General features: G+C 42.5%; 1 protein-coding gene and 4 non-coding genes across 5 annotated transcripts; 3 read left to right on the top strand and 2 right to left on the bottom strand.

The window, feature by feature from the left end:
* Positions 1-1299: 1299 nt before the first annotated feature.
* On the bottom strand, positions 1300-2662 carry LOC138242531 (zinc finger protein 211-like). Its single transcript, XM_069198064.1, has one exon. It carries the CDS (start codon positions 2660-2662, stop codon positions 1730-1732), a length of 933 nt encoding a protein of 310 aa, XP_069054165.1. The 3' UTR covers positions 1300-1729.
* An 11373-nt stretch (positions 2663-14035) lies between these two features.
* Positions 14036-14118, top strand: trnal-uaa (transfer RNA leucine (anticodon UAA)). Its single transcript has one exon. It is a non-coding gene; the product is annotated as a tRNA-Leu (tRNA).
* Positions 14119-16533: 2415 nt separating this feature from the next.
* On the top strand, positions 16534-16605 carry trnar-ccu (transfer RNA arginine (anticodon CCU)). Its single transcript has one exon. It is a non-coding gene; the product is annotated as a tRNA-Arg (tRNA).
* A 1343-nt stretch (positions 16606-17948) lies between these two features.
* Positions 17949-18022, top strand: trnan-guu (transfer RNA asparagine (anticodon GUU)). Its single transcript has one exon. It is a non-coding gene; the product is annotated as a tRNA-Asn (tRNA).
* A 4476-nt stretch (positions 18023-22498) lies between these two features.
* Positions 22499-22572, bottom strand: trnaa-agc (transfer RNA alanine (anticodon AGC)). Its single transcript has one exon. It is a non-coding gene; the product is annotated as a tRNA-Ala (tRNA).
* Positions 22573-24037: the final 1465 nt, after the last annotated feature.

Here is a 24037-nt window from a genome sequence, read left to right as displayed (position 1 = left end):
AGCCAGGGTATCGGCTTGTTACCCTCTCCCACCCCTCTCTGTGTACAGTAGAGCCACCTGTCCTGAGTGGAGGAGCTCACCCAGCTGTGTCTGGAGAGAAACCAGGGTATCGGCTTGTTTCACACCCCCACACCTCACTGTGTACAGTAGAGCCTCCCGTCCTGACTTGAGGAGCTGATCCAGCTGTGCCTGGAGAGAGAGCCAGGTTATCAGCTTGTTCCACACCCCCACCCCTCTCTGTGTACAGTAGATCCTCCTGTCCAAACTGGAGGAATTCATCCAGCTGTGTCTGGAGAGAAGCCAGGGTATCAGCTTGTTCCCCCGTCCCACCCCTCTGTGTACAGTAGAACCTCCTGTTCTGACTGGAGGAGCTTATAGGCATCCTCTCACGAGGCTCCAGTAAATGTAGGGGTTTGTGCATTTACAGGGACAATTATTAATTGTAGCATTAAGTCAGAAAATGGCTTTGATGGCTATTAGAAAACCAACTTTGCGGGATAACTCAGCAACACACACACTCGGATACTAATACATTTATTAATGCATAAAATGTGCATTTAAACATAACAGATCTTATTGTGAGGGTTAGCAGAATACAAAAGGTATACATTCCATCACGAAGAGTTACAAACCAAGAGGGACATACATTCCGTATATCATTCATTTAGACCGTTTTGTAAATGAACTTTGTCACAACTTGTACATTAGATACTCAAAAGCAAGTACATGACTCATAGGAATTAAATTGATATCAACTCAGGTTGAGGTAACAATTGAATTCTCGAGCTTTAATGCAGAATGTGGAATACTCATCCGCTCTGTGGGGATTCAGATCTCCCGCGGACGCAAAGAAGCAGTGGCAGGCTGTTGCCGTGTCCAATCGGCGCTCTCTGGCCCGGTGCAAGGCAGTGTTGGTTCGACGTGAGAGAAGGAGAAGGAAGAAGAGATTTCTGCTGTGGTGCGCTGCTGATGCTCTCTGAAGACCGGCTAGTTAGTGTTGGCTGAAACTAGCAGAGTTTGCACACAGAAAAGTCACAATCTTTAGACAGGAAGAAGACCGGTTCGTTCCCGATGTAGCGCGAGTCCTGAGTACTGATATTCAGCTGTCCACAGTTCCAACCGTAGTTTATTCGTTGATCAGGTGATCGTTCGCGGTGGGTTCACGAGGCTTGCTGCTGGGCTAACCTTGGGTGGATCCTTTGGTTACATGCTGGTAACCTCTGTTCTCAACTCTTAGAACAAGGAAAAGTCCTGGCACTGGCCGTTACGCGACTGTCTGAGCTGAGTCTGAGGATGTCCAGGAGGAGCTGGAGTTGTGCCTGGAGGAACTACGGTCGCTCATTGGTTGGAAGATCCATGGGCATTCGAGAATCATTTTGTGACTAACTGGAACAATTAACAATTGTCCCAGTAAATGCACAAACCCCTACATTTATTGGTGCCTCGTGAGAGGATGAGTAACCATGCACTCTGACCTTGGGGTTGTAAACCACTTGGGATGAGACTCTCCCTTGCAATCTCCCAGACAGTGAGGCACCAGCGATGACCATTCACGTGTCTCAGCTTTGGGAGTTGTTCCTTATCAGAACACTCTTATCAGCTAGAAAAACACCTTAAATGTGAACCAAATGGAATGACCTCTCTCTATCAAGCACCACTTGAGATGAGGGAGAGAGAGACTGGCAAGGGAGCAGTAAACTTAATTCCTGTATTTTAATAAACCTTGCCGCTACAATGGTCTCTCTCCTGTGTGAATGCGCTGGTGGGTTTTTAAGTCACTTGACCGACTAAAACTCTTCCCACACTGACTGCAGCTGAACGGTCTCTCTCCTGTGTGAATGCGCCGGTGGGTTTTTAAGCCACCTGACTGACTAAAACTCTTGCCACACTGACTGCAGCTGAACGGTCTCTCTCCTGTGTGAATGCGCTGGTGGGTTTTTAAGGCACTTGACTGATTAAAACTCTTCCCACACTGACTGCAGCTGAAAGGTCTCTCTCCTGTGTGAATGCGCTGGTGGGTTTTTAAGTCACTTGACTGACTAAAACTCTTGCCACACTGGCTGCAGCTGAATGGTCTCTCTCCTGTATGAATGTGTTGGTGGGCTATTAAGATACTTGACCGACTAAAACTCTTCCCACACTGACTGCAGCTGAACGGTCTCTCTCCTGTGTGAATGCGCTGGTGGGTTTTAAAGTTACTTGATTGACTAAAACTCTTCCCACACTGACTGCAGATGAATGGTCTCTCTCCTGTGTGAATGCGCTGGTGGGTTTTTAAGTCACCTGACCGACTAAAACTCTTCCCACAATGACTACAGCTGAAAGGTCTCTCTCCTGTGTGAAGGTGCTGGTAGGGTTGTGAAATGCTAGACTGACAGAAACGCGGTTTCTCCCCGTGCCATAATTGCAGTTTGTCCACTCCATCTGAGCAAGGCCTTGAGTTATTCTTCCACAATCTCTGATCGTGCTGGGGTCTCTTATTCTGCAAATGCTCCATGGAATGGTCTTGCTCCATGTGCTGAAACAGAGCTGTGTTTTCTCCACCGTGTCCTTCAGTGTGGTGCTCAGCAGTGTGAATCATCTGGGGCTCGTTCTCCAGCTCTCTGAGTCTTAAACAATCCAGTTCATTCAGCTGTTCCTCTCTTTGGCCAAGAACAGTCATACTCTCCAGTTCAACAATTTTCCCAGTAACCAGATTATTAAACCTGTGTGTAAAGTCATCAGATACTAAGGGATCGTATGATTGTTTGAGACTCTGCAGTGACAGTCTCTCCACTTGAACAGAACAAGGCCTAATTATTATCAAGCCCTGTAGGAGCTGCTGTTGCTCCTCCCTGTACTGACTCTCCTCTGTGTGCTGTATATGAGTAATGTTCTCTTCACCAGGTACATCAGCCTGCTGCTCTGCAGGGTCAATCAACTTGGGATCCATATCCTGCTCTGTAAGATTTAAAACATCCAGTTCTTCACTGTGCTCTTGTACAGAGACACAGCCCAGTTCATTACAACCTTGTGTAATATTGATTGTGTCCAGATTATTCATCTTCTCTGTAAAATCATCACATACTAAGAGCCCAGGTGTCTCACTCTCAGGCTCTGTCTTCATCATGGCCACAGAGTCCAGATCCTTGACACTCTGTCTGCTGTCTGTGTGCTGCTCACTAAGTGCCTCTTTCCCTTCTGCGGAAGTGAGCTCTGTCTCTTGCATCAGACTGGAGCCCCACTCCTCCTCACTGTGCTGCTGTTCAAGAGCCCTTTCCCCAGCGTTGGAGAGAACACTGGCCTCTGAGCCTGTAAACACAGGCCAAGAAGACACGACCTTTATAAGAATAAACTTTATTTTATAGTTTTATACCTTTAGAAGTGGCTTCTCAAAGCATTTTACAGAATGCCAACAACAAAAAATACACAAAATTAACACGATGAGAATACGCAGTTAGAGGAAACAGTAGACAGTGGTACTAAGTACAGTAGGAGCAGAGGGGTACAGAACAGTTCAATAAAGGCTCTTCTGAAGAAAAAGTTTTTAAGTCTGGATTTAGAGTTTAGAGAAGGTGACTCTCTGATATCCTTGGGGAGAGAGTTCCAGAGCTTGGGGCAAAACAGGAGAAGGCCATGTCACCCATAGAGTGTAGACAGACTGGGGGACAAATAGTTGAACACAATTAGAAGAGCGAAGATTGCAAGGTAGGGAGTAGGGTGATAATATCAGACCAGTATGGAGGTGCCAAGCCAAGACATGGAGAGTCTTATAGGTGAGCAGGAGGATTTTTAAGTCGATATGAAACTTGACAGGAAGCCAGTGCTAGGACTCCAGGATAGGAGTAATGTGATCATTTGTACTAGACGTGGTCAGGGTTCTGGCTGCTGAATTTTGGACATACTGAAGTTTGTTCAATGTGGATTTAGAAACCCCAGAGAGTAGAGCGTTACAGTAGTCGATTCAAGATTAGACAACACTTTTCAGCCACAGTTTGTGATAACATAGGGCGTAGTCGAGCAATATTTATGAGGTGAATGAAAGATGTTCTGACAACATGCTGCACATGTGGGTCGAATGTCAAATATCATCCCCAAGTTATTCAATTTAGACTGAAGCTCAAGTACAAGACCATCTACAGATGGGGTTACACATTGGTTGTACAAAGGTGATGGGTGGTGCCAATAAGCATGACTTCAGTCTTGTCAGAGTTAAATGAAGGAAATTTTGAGTCACCCAAGTTTTTATATCGGGGATGCAAATAGAATTTGCACATCAGAGACAGCCACATCAGCGTCAGGTTTGGTATGGATGTATATTTGAGTATCATCAGCATAGTAGTGATAGCTGAGGCCATGTGATCTAAAAAGCTTTAAACTACACACACGCATACTAGTACACTCACAATCACAATCAATTTGGGTTGTTTTAACATAGCGGAATATGTGGGTATAAGGGCATGTTCTGATTTAGCTTAGTCAGAAACCTAACTACCATGTAAAAAGTAAGACTACTGTAATAATATCACTATTACATTACATTTACATTGACACTGCACAGAGAGAGAGGGGTTAATACAGACACACTGACTGCACACTACAGTAGATTAACACTGCATTGAGAAAGAGAGGGGTTAATGCAGACACACTGACTGACTGGACATTCCAGTACATTAACACTGCACTGAAAGAGAGAGGGGTTAATACAGACATGGACAAACTGGAACTAAGAGCATATTACCACTGCACTGAGAGAGGGGTTAATACAGACACATTGACTGCACAACACAGTACATTAACACTGCATTGAGAGAAATGGGTTAATAGACACACTGACTGCACATTACATTACTTTAAAACTGCACAGAGAGAGGCAGGTTAATACAGACACTGACTGGACACTGCAGGACATTAACACTGCAATCAGAGAAAGGGGTTAATACAGACACGGTGACTGACTGGGCACTACAGTGCATTAACACTGTACTGAGAGAGAGGGGTTAATACAGACACACTGTCTGCACACAGCAGGATATTAGTACTGCACTGAGAGAGGGGTTAATACAGACACATTGAATGGACATAACAGCACATACACACTGCACAGAGAGAGGGGTTAATACAGACACACTGACTGGACACTCCAGTACATGAACATCGCACTGAAAGAGTGGTTAATACAGACACAATGACTGAACATAACAGTACATTAACACTGCACTGAGAGAGAGGGGTTAATAGATACATACAGACTGGACACTACAGTTCATTAACACTGCACTGAGAGAGGGGTTAACACAGACTGACTGGACACTATAGGACATTAACACTGCAATCAAAGAAATGGGTTAATACAGACACACTGACTGCACACTACAGGTCATTAACACTGCACTGAGTGAGAGGTTAATACAGACACTTTCTGGACACTACAGTACACTAACACTGCATTGAGAAAGAGAAGGGTTAATATAGACACACAGGATTAATATTCAAGGACTCAATACAGACACAGACCTTGGACGACAGTAATACTTAAACCAATTAAATAATGTTTATATACACAATCATTAGTATACTTAGTAAAAATTTAGACCAATACAACGTAAATACAATATTTATAAATGTTCATGTGGATAGTTGCGTCAGCATGCGTAGGCTTCCAAGGAACAAGTAATAGGTTCATTCCATGCTGAAAAAAGGAGAGGAAAAACACGGCTCCACGGCCGAAACGTTGTGTTTTCTCTCTTCTTTTTTTCAGCATGGAATAAACCTATTACTTGTTCATTTATAAATGTTGTTTCCTAATGACGTCAGAGTACAAATTGATTCAGTGAAACAATTGTTGAATGTGAACGAGGTATTTTCAGCGCCGTAACCGGACAAAACAATTCAGTTTCCAGTAAATAATCCCGTTGCTACATCACACAAGTCTTTCCCACGTCACTCTGCATCTCGCCACTATATTCTCACCACTGAGGAAAGCTTTTTTTATGACACTTTGATAGTTTGTTAGATAACGAGAATGTTTACTCTTGCGAGATGTTTTCTTTAAAATAAAGTTTAGTTAAAAAAAACTCACCAGTGAGAAAGTTATAGACACTGGTTTTAAACACACTGACTTCATACAAGTCACCACACTGACCTGAGAGCTGCAGTTCCGTGTCCATTTCTTCTTTTATTTCTGCAGTGACTTCACAGGGAAGCGTGTGTCCAACACGATCTGTCTGTTCCTGATCTCCTCTTGCTCCCGACTCCTTCTCCCACAGCTGTAATCTCCACTTCAGGCTCTCGTTCTCCTTCTTCAGCTGCGCCATTTCACTCCCGACACTGTCCTCCACACACTGTGTGATTTTAAACACGGCACGTCTCACCAGGACCTGGGAGACGCTGCGGAGTTTGTCTTGAAACTCGTCCTCAGAGTCAGACATCCTGTTTCGGAAAACTTCTGACACTTCATACACGATCGATTTGAGCAAAACCTGCATGAAAGAGTCAAGCTGGGTTTGCAGATTTAACAAGCACTCCGCCATCCTTCCTCAGAGTCGGTCAGAAACAAAGGCTGACTTGCGATTTAAACAGAACAACTTCTTTATTTTTATTCTTCACAGATTCTGTTGTCAGGTCTGTGCTCTGTTCAAGCATAAACACAACCGACAAGACGCTACGTTTTAAGAAACTGAAGTTATTAAAAAAACAACTTCCTTCTTTACCTAAAGAAAATGATTCAATCACCTACACGTGGGTGAAATATATGCAGTGTTGCGTAGTATGATGACGTCATTCGTTAACGTGGCGGCGACTTCAAGACAATCGAGAAGCGGAGCTGAGAAAGAGGAGTCTCTGCAGCCGGATAGAAACTTCACTGCACCTCCTATCGCCACCTAGTGAAGAGGAGTCAATCACCTGCAACTTGCGCCGTTCGTAACTGAATTTTATGAAACGCAACAGATTTATTTTTTTGCCCTTCCACAACCCTCCTCCCCAACGAAAACATCTCAAGCGGATTTTTGTTCTACATCTCTATGTGCAGGTTTTTGGTTAAAGAAAAAAAAATCCGTCATTTTCTTGCCATCTGGCAGTATTTCTTCTGCACTGATAAGCAAGATTTGTATTTCATATTTCGCAAATTGTATGAATGTTGTTGAAAAACAAGTTATTCCAAGGAAGGAAGTAAATATTTGCATGAAACTAAATCAAGCCCTATGTGATTGTCCTTAATGATACTGTAACGCTAACAGCCACCAATGAGTGTGAAAGCCGGCTTACCAGAGTGGTGATGACTACGCCCTCCCCTGTGGATAGCAGGGGCTGCAGACACTGGGCTGAAGGGAGATCTCTCTTTAGCTCAACTGGCTGGGTCCCTGTTGAGTGACGCCAGAGTCCCAGGTTCGAGTCCCCAACAGTGGGGGGCCGACCTGATGTGGCAGCGGGAAGGGCACCCACGTGAACCCCGTAGTGTTACATTGGTGTCAGCAGTAGGATGGGATAGCCCTTCGCCAAGGACGGCGAGTTAAGCGGGGGAGAGTGTAATGTTTACGGCCACCAGAAGCGTGTAAGAGCCGGCTTACCGCTGCGGTGACATCTCCGCCCTTCCCTGTGATACCAGGGGCTGCAGCCGCTGGGCTAAAGGGAGATTTCTCTTTAGCTCAACAGTCTGGGTCCCTGTTGAGTGACGCCAGAGGCCCAGGTTCGAGTCCCCAACGGTTGGGGGCCGACCTAATGTGGTGGCGGCGAGGGAACCCACATGAACCCCGTTGGTTACAATACATTCTGTATGACAAGACAGGAAGAAAGGCACCTCGGGATTTTGAACACAGGATCTCCTGTTTACTGAGAGAAGTTTTAACCATCTGGCAATTTTCATGTCCAAGGAGCTCAATGTGCTTTCCGTGTACAACAGCGTGTGCTCTACATCCGCCACTGAAACACAGCACACGCTCAGCATCTTGACATCTCCCAAACAGAGCCGTGCAGAGACCTTTTGGTGGGCAGTGGCTCAAAAGGAGAGAAGGGGCACTTTCCGGGGCAGGATTTGTTGCATTCAAATATCCAGGACACAAATCATGCCCACTTGTATTTCTGTGTTTTTTTAATTCTACAGGAAGTTTTAATGTGACTTCAGAGGCATTACAATATTCACAACCTTGGCAAAAAAAAAGGTTGTCCATAATTGCTGATTATGTTTGATTAACAGACAAAATATTATACCCCCTCTACTGAGCATATACTTTATTTTCCTGAAATAACACTGTAGCGGCGAGGCTTATTAATAAGAAAGAATTAAGTGTTCTGAGCCTTCCCAAATGAGGCCCCATTTCTCTTTTCATCTCTGTGGTGCAGCCTGTGAACCTGTGATAAGGTTTCCTAGGACAGCTCCCAAAGGGGGACGCACTTAGCTAAGCCTGGCTATCATGATCAATGGTCATCCATTGGCGCCTATCTGTCTAGGGAGTGCCAGATGGACATCTGGACTGCATTCCTAAGTGTCAGGAGTAAGTGACTCATATCTCACCTTGATCAACCAATCAGGGACTGGTAGGGCCGAGTAACCCACGTGGGACTCTGATGCCCATGGAACTTTCAGCCAATCAACGAGCTGAAGTTCCTCCAGGTTAAAACAGGTAACACAGAGATTCAGTGAGATTCAAGAGATTCAGTGGACTTCTGAGACTATTCTAAAGGGAATTCAAAGGAGAATTCCAGGGCAGGACGGCCCAGGAGCAGAAGGCTCCCTAGGGCAGGACATTCTCGCAGCGCGCCTCCTGACCATCCTGAGACTCAGCCCGGACAACCACGGAACGGCCAGTGTGTCCGAGTGCCAGAGCTTTCCTTTGTTCTAAGAGTCTAGAGCGGAGGTTGCCAGGGAGTAATCAGAGGATCCACCCGAGGTGAGCACCAGCAGCAAGCCTCGTGAACAGGTCGGAACTGTGGACAGCTGAATCACTATTCAGAACTAGCTCTTCATCAGGAACGAACCGGTCCTCTTCCTGACTTGCTGGGACCCACAGTCATCTTTTCTCCTGTGCGCAAACTTTGCTAGTTAAAGCCAACACTAACTAGCTGGTCAGTGAGCATCAGCAGCATCAGCAGCGCACCGTCGCAAGCCGCACAGCACAGCCTGGCACCGAGCCAGAGAGCGCGGATTGGACAGCAACAGCCTGCAACTGTTTCTTTGTGCCCGCAGGAGATCTGAATCCCCAGAGATTGGATGAGTATTCAACTTCACTCCATTACAGTTGATATCAATTTAATTCCTAAGAGTTATGTACTTGTTTTGAGCATCTAATGTAGAAGTTATAACCAGGTTCATTTACGAAACGGTCTAAATGAATGATATACTGAACGTATGTCCTCTTGATATATGTAACTCTTTGTAACTGAATGAATATATACCTTTTGTCTTCTGATAACCCTCTCGATAAGATCTGTTAGGTTTATATGCATATTCTATGTATTAATAAATGTATCCTTGTGTATTAGTACCTGTGTGTGTGCGTTGTTTGAGTTATGTCGCATGGTTGGATTCTAAAGCCATCAAAAGAATCAATTTTGTGATTTACTGCTACAATTAATAATTGTCCCAGTAAATGCCCAAACCCTACAGAACTGGTGCCTTCAGAGAGCCACTACATTACATTTTGGCTATGGCAACGTTACAACACATCTTAACAAGAGGACAGGACAAATAAAAGAATTACCATCTAATTACATGCAATACCAAATACAATATTTTTCCATCATAAGAGCAAGAGTTCACATGATAACACATCAAATTAAAAAAAACTTTTCCCCAAAAAGTGTCTATTGTGGGACAAATATTCAGGAAGTTTATCACCATTCTCTCTTGTGCGTTAGACTTTCAGCAAGGAAAAGTGAAATTTTTATGATCCATAGCCTTGAAGTACAACGTAAAATTGTTTTATACTGTATATACTTTGTACCAAGATCTCTCAGAAACAAAAACAAAACAATAATAATAATAAGAAGAAGGCAGTCTCTCCTATTTCTGTGAATGAACCATATATATACAACAAAGAATATGCATGTTAGCTGTTTGTATAAAATGCAAAAAAGACTGGCAAAAATACAGAAGCAGAATCGTCAAGTGGCAGAAAAAAACTTGGGCCAATTGAAGATGGTATAGTAGGCTGACACCAGGAACACTTGGCCTACAAACAGCAACAGTATCAGATGTAGCTGCAGTGTATTGGCTTGTGGAAACATATTTACCTGTGTTAATACAGTTCTTCTAAATGGACAGAGAAACATGAACAGACCTAAACTTAACAATTAGTTTCAGTCGCTAAAACTAGAAGTAATGATGCTCCAGGAGCTGCTGGAACTCACACTCTCAGCATGACTCTGCTGTATAAGTATGCTGACCTATTGCACCACCGGAGCAGCGTGAGTCCCTCTCCTCACACAGACTGATGCTGCACAAACAGGGTGAAACAAGCAGGGTTTTGGCTGTGGATCCATCTCCACATGAGGGAAGGGGACAGTAATACAGCAAGGAAAAGACAGGAGAAGACACTGAAAGTAATGTGCTCACTGGAAAAGAGGAAGGGGAGATGTGGTCAGACATAAAACAGATTGGTGAATAATTTCAAGCGACTTTTTTGTTGTCAATCAGCACATGGATTTCCCTTCATCTGTCTTCCTGTGGAGGACATGACGGGAAAGGGAGAGGACATGAAGCTCATGTACAGGGGGATACTGAGGTGTGTCAGGGTGAACAGTTCCCTCATGATCTTCTTTCCCGTGACCAGGTGAGTGTGGCAGGGTTGCCCTCTGTCTGCCCTGCTCTTCTCCTTGGTGACTGAGCCCTTGGGCCTGGTGATCCGCAGGAAGGAGGGGGTGCGCGGGGTCACCTTGCCTTGGGGCGCTGCCACCTCACTGATCTATTAGTATGCCAATGACACCACAATAATGTTGACAGAGGTGGCGGAGATCCATTCCACCTTGGAGGTGGTTCAGGCCTACTGTGCTGCCTCTGGCACCAGGGTTAACCTGGAGAAGCCCGAGGTCTTGCTGGTAGGGAAGGCAGACACTGCCCTGCTTCTTGGCTACCCTTCAAGGTGGAGACGGGTCACCTGAAGGTCCTCGGAGTCTATATTACTACTGATGAGTAGGCCACTGGGCTTCTGCTGTGGAAGGAGAAGCTCGTTAAGATAAGAGTCAGACTTGGCAGGTGGAGACGCAGGTCCCTGATCTCGAAGGGAAGGGTCCTGTTGGTCAAAATGCTGTGCCTGTCCACCCTGTGGTACCCTCTATCTGGATGCCTCTTCCCGAGAGGATTGAGAGAGAGATTCAACAGCTGGTGGTGGGCTGCATATCTGGGGGGAGGAAAGAGAGAAAATAAACACAGCGTTTCGGCTAAGGAGCTTTCTTTGGGTTAATTAAAAGTAAATGGTTAGTTAAAGTTAACCCAAAGAAGGTGCCACAACTGAAACACTGTGTTTCCTTTCTTCTCTTTTGTGCTCACTAGGCAGGCCTCCTGACCTTTCACAGTCATGCTTTGTTGTGTGCAACTTTAATTATCTTTTTAGGATTTTTTTAACATGGCAACTTCCACCGAGATGGGGAGGGTATAGGGGTGCTCTTCAATAGCTTTTTCATCTATACACACAAACGGATGTGACCAAGACACTCAGAACCTGTCACGCAGGGGCAGACTGCTGAGGATAGGGATCCAATGCGGTGCCCTTGGTAGGGTTGGCGCGAGACGCAGGCGTAGTCGGAGTAAACAGGCAGGGGTCCGAGTCCGGGAAGGCGTAGTACAGGCGTAGGCACAGAATCGACAGGCGAAGGCGTAGTCAAGGGACTGGCAGGGGTCGGAGTCCGGGAAGGCGTAGAAGTTGCCTCGGCTCTTCACCCCACTGCCCTCAGGCAAGAGATATAAGAGCATACGGACACTTACCACAAGATTCTTCAATAGCTTCTATCCACAAGCAGTGAGACTGGCGAACACATTTAGCCATCCCCCTCGGACCACACCTACACCATGACCATCTACCTCTTTATGATTTCTTATCTATTGCACATCTCCAGTCATTGTTTACACGTCTGTGTTGTTTACATTCAAACTGTCTACATGTTTACTTGCACATTGTCTATTGTTTGTTTGTACATTGTCTTGATGCACTGTTTGCACTTTGTTTTGTTTTTTACACTTGTTTTACAATCGAGAGACTTTCTGTAAGTAAGAATTCCATTGTACCAGTACCGGTTACATATGGCAATAAAGTTCAAGTTCAAGTTCAAGTTCACAAGTAATAGGTTTATTCCATGCTGAAAAATGATCAAATGATTGATGAACCCAAGTGATTTGAAAGAAATGTTCCACAACTCAAAGCGAGGTTGTATAAGGTTAGGGGAGCTGTCTGGTGTTTAAAACACCTGGTTGCAGCACTGTGGCTGTTGTGCTTGAAGAGCTATTGACTCGTGAATAGCACCCTCCTATCACCATGTACCGCCTGTCTAATGGTGCCATATGGAAATAAAAAAATAAATAAAGGGGCCACAGCCACAGCAAGGTTGTATAAGGTAAGGGGGCCTGTCTGGTGTGTAAAACACTTGATTTCAGCAGTGTGGCTATTGTATTTGAAATGCTATTGAGCCATGAAGTCGACCCACCTGTCCCAGTGTATTACCTGTAGTGTTATCTTCAAAAAATCATTACAAAATAAAGAAAGCGGCCTCAGCCACAGCAAGGTTGTATGAGGTTCGGGGGCCTGTCTGGTGTGGAAAACACTTAGTTTCAGCAGTGTGGCTGTTGTATTTGAATTGCTATTGAGCCATGAAGTCAACCCACCTACCCCAGTGTATTACCTGTAGTGTTATCTTCAGAAAATCATAAAAAAATAAAGGTTCCACAACCCAAAACAAAGCTGGGAAAAGTCAGAGGACCTCCTTAGTGTGCAAAACACTTACTTTCAGCATTGTGGGTGCTTTGGTTTAAATGCTATTGGTTTGTGAACAGAATACCCCTATCCCAGTGCATTGTGCCACATTAAATAAAAGCATGAGAAAAAGAGATTCTGAACACAAAGCTGTGTTAGTGTTCTGTGTAAAAAGTCGGTATGAACATCATGGGAGCTGTTTTTAATTAGCCGCTGAGTAAAGAATATTTTAATCTTGCTGCTGTCAGTAGTATTGTGAATATAGTTGACCCTTAACTGAATGAAAACAGGACATAAAGGAAGGGTTTTAGAAATCAAACAAAGCTTTATTCCCATGCTTACAGTCTGGGTAATTGGAGACTGCACTGTTCTGCTTCCTATGGTCATATATGGGTTTTTCACACGAAGCCATATTGAACAGTATTTCTCGCGTTGTGAACGTGTGCACACAGCGGTCCCCCAGGTTCCAGTTCGTGCGTAATTACGCATCGATGAAAAACTGGAGGTTTAAAAAAAGATAATTAGCTCACTGATAGTTTGATGTAAAGGCTGTGGAAATATCCACAAGGCGTGGTCTTTAAAATGCATTTGGTTTGAAGGCGTTCTGTGCTTCCATTGCGGAGATATGGACAAAAGAATATACATGCTTGGTAAAAAAATGTCATAAAAACGAAAAAGTAAAGGCTGAGAAAGCATTCACAATGTATTTTATACACAAAGGAAGTATTCTCGCAACTTTAAGAGGTTTCGTGTAAACGCTACAGGCGTGCCAACATCTTTTTCGAACTTCAAGCTGTTTACCCCGGTTGGCTCTTCTTTCTTGCTGGGTGATGGCAAACTTCTTGAGAGAGGGAGTCTCCTACGTAAGGCTGCTCTTTGTCAAGAGTGGAGACAACAGGAACAGACTTCAAACCGACATTAATTACTGAGAGCAGGCGAAAATGTCTTTGGAAAAGAGGAAATGACTGCTGACCGTAAACAGAGCTCACGCTCAGCTCACGGACAAGTGCTCCTCGTTAGTATAGTGCTGAGTACCCCTGCTTGTTGCGCGGGTGACCGGGGTACGTTTCTGTGACAGGGCGCCGGTTTAATTTTTTTTAATTGTTGAATCATATTTAAATGTTAAACAACTGATCAGCATCTAGCTGTAGATCAGGATGGCCGAGTGGTTAAGGCGTTGGACTTAAGATCCAATGGACAAATGTCCATGTGGGTTCAATCCCCACTCCTGGTAGTGTTGCAGTAAGTTTTAAGTGACAGAACACTCTATTTAAATATGAATTTACTAAATTTCAGTTCAGTTCTCTTCACTCCCACTCCCTGGCATAACTGAACTCTCACTATCGCATACTGAAGGCTTTACATGCATTAGCTGTGATACAGCTCCCAGTAAAGCCAGAATCAAACAGTTTGTTCTGTTTCTCATGGTGATCCTCTTCTCGATCCAAATGAAATGTTTAATATGATGCCTCAAGAAAAAAAAAGGAGTGAATTTCCGCCTCTAATGATTGATGCCCTATCAAACATTTTGTAACATCCCCGGAAGTTTATAAAGTAGAATCCTGGTTTGTGGCTTAAATTCAAGGTAACCAAGACTAAGGAAACAAGTTGGAAACTTGATGTCGAACTGGAATTTAATCACCCGGAATATTTCACTACTTTGGGTAGTATGTGCCAGAGTGGAGTTCTTTAGATCCGTTTGACAGCTCAGTTGGTAGAGCGGAAAACTGTAGTGGGAACAGTAGGGAATCCTTAAGTCGCTGTTTTGACTCCGGCTGGAAGGAAGGTGCTTTTTGTGAACTTTAATCAAAGAGTTAAAATAGCGAATCTTTTTCACTCAGACGTTGATCAAAAGCTCAATAAACGATGAAGCAGAGGCTCTTGTTACGATTTCAGCCAAAATCTGATTGTCTTGTTTTGGCCAAGATCTGATCTTTGAATTAAGGGACTACTCTGTCTGATTTGTAATTCAAAAGTAGATACAAATGTCACTGTTTTCAAAGGATAGGTACTTAATTGGCTTTATGATTTGGTATTGATTTTGTATCGTTATATTATTAAGTTTGTGCTTTCTGTGTTTTCCATCGTATTGTGAACTACTTTTTTAAACAAAGGCAAACACAGCACACATCTGTTTATACCAGCGGTGAATTGTACATTTTTATTAAGTACAATCTACTGTATTTTTAGAAAAAAATGGCATACTGTGCACGATATGTTGCAGAAACACAACCTGATATTTTCATAATTATTATTTTAATCATTTGACAAGTATGAGGTCCCGGATCCAAATCTTCAGTTCTGATTTTTTTTAAAGTGATATCTTCTCTTCCTCTCATGGAAATCACAAGATGTGAGCAAATGTTTTTTGTTCTTTTTTTTTCACATTGTGATCCAAAGAGCCTCAGACGCACAGTCTGACAGTAACCAAACCAGAATGGATTCTGCTGGGAGCCGGACTGAGCTCATTCTCACTCCCTGTGCTGAAAACAGAATCTCTCTTCCCCGAACATCGTCTACAGCTGCTAGATATTGCTCTGCGTCCTACTGCTCCAGCAATTCCTTTGACCAAAGACAGATCACTTGTGTGCTTTTAAACTTCTTGCTGCTACAGGCTCTTTGATGGCTCATGCTGATCGTCCTGTGGATCCAAAAGAAAATGTTAAAGCTGACAAATGTTTGATTGTAATTTGTATCTAGCTACAACGTCCCTGGCAAAGATAATTTATTAGTTGCATGCAATCGGAATCTTTTACTTCACGTATGGTAGTGGAAATAGTTTTAAAAATGTTTTCTAAAGAAGATTGTATTGCCAGGACCTGCCTTTAGCGCTTAGTAGCAATGACGCTGTTGCTATAGATGGACAAGAATTTAAGATGAATTGATGATCTAAGCTAAAATAGCCCTAACACGCTTCCTGTAACAGTGTTTGTATTTATAGCAAGTAATATTCTTTTTCAAACCCGAACGTTGCTTTTGCATTAAGTGTTATGTAACCATTAGCGGTTTCGGTAGCTTCTGAAGAGCGCACTTTTCCAAACTGAAGCCTATAAGAACATTATTCAAGACACACCATGGCCCAGAATCGTGCATCGGGACAAGGATTAACATCCATTGAAAGTACTCCCAAATAAAAGATTTGACCGAAAAATTAAAAGAGTAGGCAAGTATTAAAACAACACCATAACTTCTTGACTTCCAATCTCTTTCTTGGTTCAGGCCATGTAAAATGACATATTCAGTGGAGTAATGCCAAAGTTGTGAGTTTAAGCCTCACCTGGAGCAGCCTGGTTTTCTGTCTTGCAGGTAAACAGTGTTTTGTGTTATTTGCTAAATGGAGAGAGGATTCTGTGTTAATTGTGCTCCTCCTGGGAGAGGTCAAGATGAGACGTTCACGGGGCTGGTGGTAAATATCCTGTCCAGGAATATCGAGCCTGTAGGGGGTCAGATCTATAGATGTAGTAAACACATTAGTGGAGATGGTGTGTCTGCTCTCCGTGAGAGAGCCGGGCTGGAAGAATAATCTGTGGTCTGGGAAGAAGAGACCCTCGTTGGAAGAGCGGCGCTCCTCACAGGAGAGAATGAAAACAATCTTTTTCAGGGACGCTGATTTTTCTCTTTGGGTGAATTAAAAACACTCACCATGAGTGACCTCGTGGTGCAATGGTAGCGTATCTGACTCCTGATCAAAAGGTTGCGTGTTCAAATCATGTCGAGGTCAGCTGATGTGGTTGCTTTTGAAAGTTAGGGAGTGTTTGGTCACTTTTGTATGAAAAAGTGTCTGAAGCCTGTAATTATAATTTGCCCTTTTTTAATTGTGGTTGAAATCCACTCCCATGTACCAAGACCTTACAGTATATTCATGTTTACTTAAATTACTAACTATTGGACTATTGGACATTAGTTGGTGTTTTTTTTTGTAACGATTTGCTATTTCATGCAGGAAAGAAAGGAACCCAGACCCAACGTTTGCTTTCAGGTGCGGTTCATTTACATAACGGACATCTATTTCTGAGGAGCCTGATTTAAATCACACAACCCCTGTAGAAGTCGAATCGACAATCTTATAAACCGAAATCAGCCGCGTTATCCATTAAACCACTAGCCCGTCACGTAAATGAATTGTACCATGGTGAGTTCAGCGCCGCTACTAGTAATACCCCACCCCCATCTTAAATTTCTAAGTGAGAACCGTGTTTTCTACATTTTTATCAGTTTTAAAAAATCAGTACTTTTAAGCAGACAAAGCCTTTATGTGTCGCTCTGAATTTCTAATTGATTTAGAATTCCCAAAAAAAAGTGTTTTGTTCCACAACGGCGTGAAATGATCATGTCTTTCACTCTACTTCTCTCTAGTAGTAAAGCTTATCTTGCTAGGTGAGCATTTGCTCCGGTAAATTAGGTAACTTTTCATGTTAACTCACTTCTTCTAAACAACATTTCCTGGTGCATGTTTTCTCCATGAAAAAATACATTTTCCCTTAGATGATTTCTCATTTAGTTTCTTCAAAGAGTACAGAAAGAAGAAAGAAAGGAAAAGTGTCATAAATGAACTCTGTCGCCCTTGGGAGATGTCAAGCGCATTGGACATGAAAAGTGCCCAATAAAAGCCATTTCTCTTACGGTCAGGGCTCCTGTTCCATGTAAAGGAGGCAGCTTGCTCAGCCGGCAGACTCAGGGCTTACTGAACGCAAATGGCTCAGAGCGGTGTGTCCAAGCTGCTGTAAAAGAGGAGAATTCTGCCGGCACCGTGGCTGAGTCGGTTTAAGTACCTGTCTCGTTAACTGGAGATCCTGGCTCCACATCCCAGCTGTGAATTTCTTCCTGTCTTTTTGTGCAGAAACTACCATCTTGGACAACCGCACAGGGCTTGATTTAGTTTAATGCATGAATGCATTTCCTTTCTGCAACAACTTGTTTTTCAAGAAATTAATGCAGCTTGTGAAAAATGAAATTTAATTCTTGGCTATCAGAGCAGAAGGAATATTGCAGACTGGCAAGAAAATGCAAGCTATGTTTATTTTTTGACCGGAAAGGTGCGAATGGAGTAGAACCTTCCTGTCAGTCTCTGTGGCGCAATAGGTGAGCGCGTTCAGCTGTTAACTGAAAGGTTGGTGGTTCAAGCCCACCCAGGGACGTTCTTCTTATTATTGTCAATGTAAACACTGCCTCCGCTAAAGCCGAAACCTTAACCCTCTTTATATTTACCGAAAATGCGAGTCTTTTGCCCGTGTCCAAGAACAACACTTGAACACTCGGGGAAGTCCAATAGTGATCAACACCGCAACTCCCCAGACAACCATATTCACCCATGGAAACGTATCTTTGAAGGGCTGGCGGGAGATATCATTTACAGTACAGTAAAGAAAGTAATACTGAAGGGCTGGAAGTCCTGGAAAGGGTTAATAGAAGCCTCTTGCTTCTGCCCTGGAACAGAGCCCACAGCTGCCAGATCAGTGACCCCTGAGCCCAGTTCACAGAGAGGAGAACCACGAGCTCTTTTATGTCTCTAAGAGGGCTGGGAGAAAGGAGAAAAGGGGGAGATGTGACTTGAGTCCAGGCTGTTCTGTCTGATATTGTTCATGTAGCAGCACTGATTGTCTGAATATCTTCTGGTTCTGGATTGTGAGGATAGGGAGCAGAACGGAGTTGAGCTTCTGTCTGAGTGTGTCTAAGCTGTGAATCTGACTGAGAAGAGAATAATGTTTTTTTTTTATTCTGCCTCAGAATTTTTCTTCTTTGCCAAGTGGTCTTACATCCCCTTCAGAAACTCTGCACAGACTGCCAGAGAGAAGAGGAGAGAGAGATGGACAGATAAGAGCACACGCAGCGAGAGAGACATATGTCTTGATTTACTTTGAAGCAAGTGTTCATTTCCCTTCTGGAACAAGTTGTTTCTGAACTTCAAGAAATTCAAACAACTTATGAAAGATAAAATACAAGTCTTGCTTATCAGGACAGAAGAAATACCGCAGGAAAATGACAGTGATTTTTCTCCTTTAAACGAAAAGTGGAGAAAAACAACGGCAGTACATTTCCGTCGGCTTGATTTAACTTAATACAAGTATTCACTTCCTTTTCTGTAGATTACAGCCTGCAAAAGATGAAATAAAGTTATTGGTTATTCATGGTCAGTGCAGGAGAAATACTGCTGGCTGGCAGGAAAATGTCAGTATTTTATTTTAACTACAAACGTGCGAATGGCAAAAAGCAACGTGAGTGTGTTTCTGTGCAGTTGTTAAACAAAGGGCTGGTGGTTCAAACCCACTCAGGGATGTGCTTCAGATTGTTCTGCTATAACCATAATCTCTTCTTAAACTTGATGGGATTTCTTTGTAAACCCTCTTGATCTTTGCAGGAAATGTGCATTTTACTCGTGTGGAACTACATGTAAACAATTAAGTACCTAAGTCAATGTTCAAGAGAACCATTTTCACGCGTGGAATTTTATCTTCAACTGGCTGTCAGGAGAATTCATTTATACACCCGTTGTATCCTTAGCAAAAATATTTTAAAATTAGAACACAGATTTGTTGGAGAACTTGACAATCCTTGACAATCATTAAATGAGCATTATACAAATGTGCGTTGATATTTTGTATATGTACCTTAATTGTAATAAATATAAACATAATTGCTTTGATATGGATGTTCATTTGAAGGATTTGAGGAAACTATCAAGGATCTCAGAACAACCAAAGATACATTCCCAGTGGGCATTGATTCGTCGAATATACGTATATTTACGGCGAAATTACGTCTATACGTATATATACGTCGCCTCGACGTATAATCAACGTCGAATTGCAACCGTAAAATCGACGACATGAATAAACGCATATATAACGTCGAATACACATCTAACACAGTGCCTGAGGCTTTTTACTGTATGTATCGTGTGTGCCGCAACTAGGAGTATACGGCACTCTGCACAGTGCACGAAGTAAATTATTTTGGCAGTAATTAATTTACACGTGTATAATAAATATAGTAAATATAATAAATTAATTACTGCCAAAATAATTTACTTCGTGCACTGTGCAGAGTGCCGTATACACCATTTCCTGGACACCCCGTCCCCCATCAGTGGGGGAAAAATCTGTAGGGGGGCGTCTGAAATTCTGAGGGGGGAGTGATATTTCGGTTGAAACTGAGCTGTACGGTGCAGCAACCCAAATGAAATCTCACAGCTATGCCATTGATTAGTGCTTCATGATAGAAGATAACGACTAGCAATCTGGTATTTGCGATGAAGTTCAGTTTCACATTTTTCGTCACTCTCACGGTTTGTATTGCCTGGAGCGAAAAGTACCAGCGTTCATTTTTGCAGCTACATGGACGTTCTGAATCGTTAAGAAAAAAATGTTGTAAAACCAACAGAAAGCACAGACTGCTATAACTAGTCCTAGTTATATAACGATTTTAAGTATAATGATAAACTACTGCAAGGAATCGGTCCACCTGAGCAAACAGGATCGTAATGTTGACACTCAATAACGACACTGATATGTGCAGTTCCTGGACGGATAGCCCTCCTGTCCATCAAACAGACTGAGTGACTGTTCGTGTCATTTAGTGTTGTCTGACCATTGACAAAGTACAACTATTTTTTTAGGGCGCAAATTAAGTTAGGTAAATCTTTTTGCCCAAAACTGAACGGGCGACATTCCCCCCTCCCCCCGTGTTGCCAGGCCTGTCCCCATCCTATTCCATAATGTCATTATATATAATACCATACAACAGTGACCGATCCTTACTAACTGCATGCGTTAAAATTGCACATCAGCTCATAGCAGGGGGCACATAGCCGCGATGTATTATCAATGTTAAATTTCAACCATAATATCGACAACATTAATAAACGCATACGTTGAGAAAATATTGAACCCAGCATATTTTCCGGTTATATACCACAATGCATTGCTAGTATTCGTTGGTCACCATTTTGGACACGTTTTTCAAACGTAGAAGTATATCCGCAAATATCTCAGCAATCCTCTTTTGACGAGTAAGTATGAACAATAATAATACTATCTGAATACATACAGATCTTTCTTAATATTATTTTGATTAAAATAGTACGTGAATAAGCAAAAAAATGGCACATAAAATAGTGTGAATGGGGAAGATGACACAAAATCGTTTTGCCGTTTCTCTTATTCTTATTCTATGTTGTCCTTTCAAACTTTGGGTACTCTTTAATTAGGACAGACTTTATTGCTCAACTGCTATGATGCAAGCCAAATTTTATACATTTATTTCAGCTTTGAGCTTAGTAAACCGTTCATTTTTTAGATTATACTAAAGAAGATATTAATCATCATTTATTTGGGAAGTAATATTATATAATTTTCTTCTAGCTGCGGTGCTGAAGTCCCACCCTACATCAACAGAAAAAGAAATAAAGGAGCACGCAATGTGTTACTTGAAGAATGCATATGCAAGGCAGGGGGCCAGGAGATCTGGACTCTGAAAATAATAGGTTTTTGGTTCTGTTAGGACAATTAGACAGGGTTTGCAAATAGTGGACAAAAATCGTCTTAACTTCCATTGTAATATTTTTTTTTCTTGGAAATATAGAAGTTGTACATTCTAAAATGTATATTTGAATCAAAATGTGGTTTTGAGTTAGTGTGTTAATGTAATTAGTTTTGTGTTTGTCATTACTATACTGTATATTGCCATGTTACCAGAATTTGTAGCTGAAGTTTAAGACTAGTTGTGTTTTTTATGATTATTGCCCATATGTTGATTGTTGATTGATTGTATACAATGTATAATTTGAAATACGTATGTTTCAGGTGTGAATGTGTATTTTCAGAATACATTTCTAAACCTAATCATTGGCTTGGTTTACTTGTTTCTACACCTATAAAATCTATCTTTGATGTATAATAGACCTCTACCCATATACGTATAATAGACCTCTAATGTTATCCGTATAATAGACCTCTAACCATATACGTATAATAGACGTCTAAAGTTATCCGTATAATAGACCTCTAACCATATACATATAATAGACGTCTAAAGTTATACGTATAATAGACCTCTAACCATATACGTATAATAGTCCTCTAAAGTTATCCGTATAATATACCTCTAAAGTTATCCGGAACTCCAATCATATATGTATAATAGTCCTCTAAATTTATCCTTATAATAGAACTCCAACCATCTATGTATAATGAACGTCTAAACATAGACGTATAATTGACGTATAACTTTAGACATATATTAGAATTTCATTCTAGACGAATTGTAGACCACATTTAGACGTCTAAGGTATGCGTTTAATAGACGTATATTATACGTCTTTTGCCCACTGGGAACCGCCGAACACGCAAACTGATTACACTGCAGAGCCACAGGCGCCTCACTTTTCTCCATTCTCTGGGTCAGGGTGAAAAAAAAACTTTGCTGGTATTAGCTGGCCTGCTGGGAGCACCTCTTCTTCACTGATAAGCAAGATTTGTGTTTCATCTTTCGCAAGCTGTATAGATTTCTTTCAATACAGGTTGTTCCAGAAAGGAAACGAACACTTGCATTCACCTGGATTAAAAGGCATGGGTTTTGCCCGTAAGGATACATTCTGTACAGTAAGACAGGAGGAAAGGCACCGCTGGGAATCGGACCCAGGATCTCCTGTTTGCTAGATAGGCGCTTTAGCCAACTAAGCCACGGCGCCAGCAAAGTGCTGTCCTTTGACAGCCACTTGGACACGTCTCAACTGCTCTGAGACATCTGCGTTCGGTGTGCACCGAGCCTGCTCGCCTTGCAAGTTGCCTCATTTACATGCGATAGCTCCACCACTAAGAGAAAGGATGAGAAATGGCTTTTATCTGGCACTTTTCATGTCAGAGGATCTCAATCTGCTTTCCGTGTACAAGAGGATGTCCAACTCATGTAGCTAAAGACGTAGACGACAGTGCTCCACTGAAATCTTGATCTCACAACCCTCGGCATGACTCCGCTGTGTTCTGCTTTAGACAAAAGGGGGGAAAAGACTTCTTTCATCACACGTTTTGCACTGTTTACGGTGTTTGCAGTGCTCTTTCTTAAATGAAAACCAGGAATCGGCACCATATGAGGTGACACTAGATAATATTGGAACAAGTAGCCTCGCCATTCCATGCGTGATGTGAGCAAAGTGTAATTCCTGTCTTTATAGTGTGCTTGTTAGAGACTTAGCTGGCACCCAGAGCGCTTTAAATCCGGGAGTCAGCAGCCCAAGACAAGAGAGCTTCCTTCGTCTATGTTTTTTGCATGTAGGGGGGAAACCATGCATGTGCTGCAAACGATCTTAATATCGAAGTGCCGTCCCACATAACCGATCCGAACAATCTGCTTTACAGAGGAGCACTGCCGGAGCTTATGGTTGGCAAACTGAAGACCAGGCCGACCTCTTCTGTGACTCTTGAACACTCAATCTCAAGATTGTGAATTCAAGCTCCACGCTGGCGGGAAATTCCATAGGTAATGATCACATTTTCTTGCATGCTAATCAAAATAAATATTAAGAAACTTTTCCCCATACCAGTTTTTTACAAAAGTAAAGGCACATGGCACATGTGTGCCACATCACGTCCGAGTTTAGTGACAACTACCTCAGAGATTGGAAGCTGGGTAGTTTCAGATCAGATCACTTTTTTATCAAAGGTTCAAACAAACCCGAATACCTTTGCAAGAGAAATTTCAGAATCCCAGTCAAACCCAGTACGTTTGCTGGATCCCTCAAATTCAGCTGAACTACAGCACAGATCTGCAGTCCATGGTTAGAATACTGTGGGTGCGTTGCATAAGCCATACTGCCCAAAATAGTTCTAAAACAGGAGATGCATTCTCGTTTAGGAATGTGAGATAAAGTGAAATGGTCTGGGAAGAGTCCTACGTTTGAACAGTTCAAAATAGACGTAAAGGGGTATTTATGGACTCTTTCGAAATGTAAGAACAAGCTGTGCGGACCTTATCTTTATTTACCTTGTGTAATCTTTTTTCATAAAGTGTAATTGTGTTATAGCATGTGCCCCTGCCGATGTTATTGATATTTTATATGTGCTCTTGTTTGTATTGTATGTAGTTTTATTGTTTTCAGCTGACTTCATATGAAAGGGAATGAATTGCTTTTTCACAGTCTCTCAAGAAACTCAGTT

This window comes from Lepisosteus oculatus, chromosome 14, assembly GCF_040954835.1.
Source record: "Lepisosteus oculatus isolate fLepOcu1 chromosome 14, fLepOcu1.hap2, whole genome shotgun sequence".
Classification (NCBI taxonomy): domain Eukaryota; kingdom Metazoa; phylum Chordata; class Actinopteri; order Semionotiformes; family Lepisosteidae; genus Lepisosteus; species Lepisosteus oculatus.
Note: the sequence above shows the minus strand (reverse complement) of the source record. Positions and strands in the feature narration are given on the sequence as shown.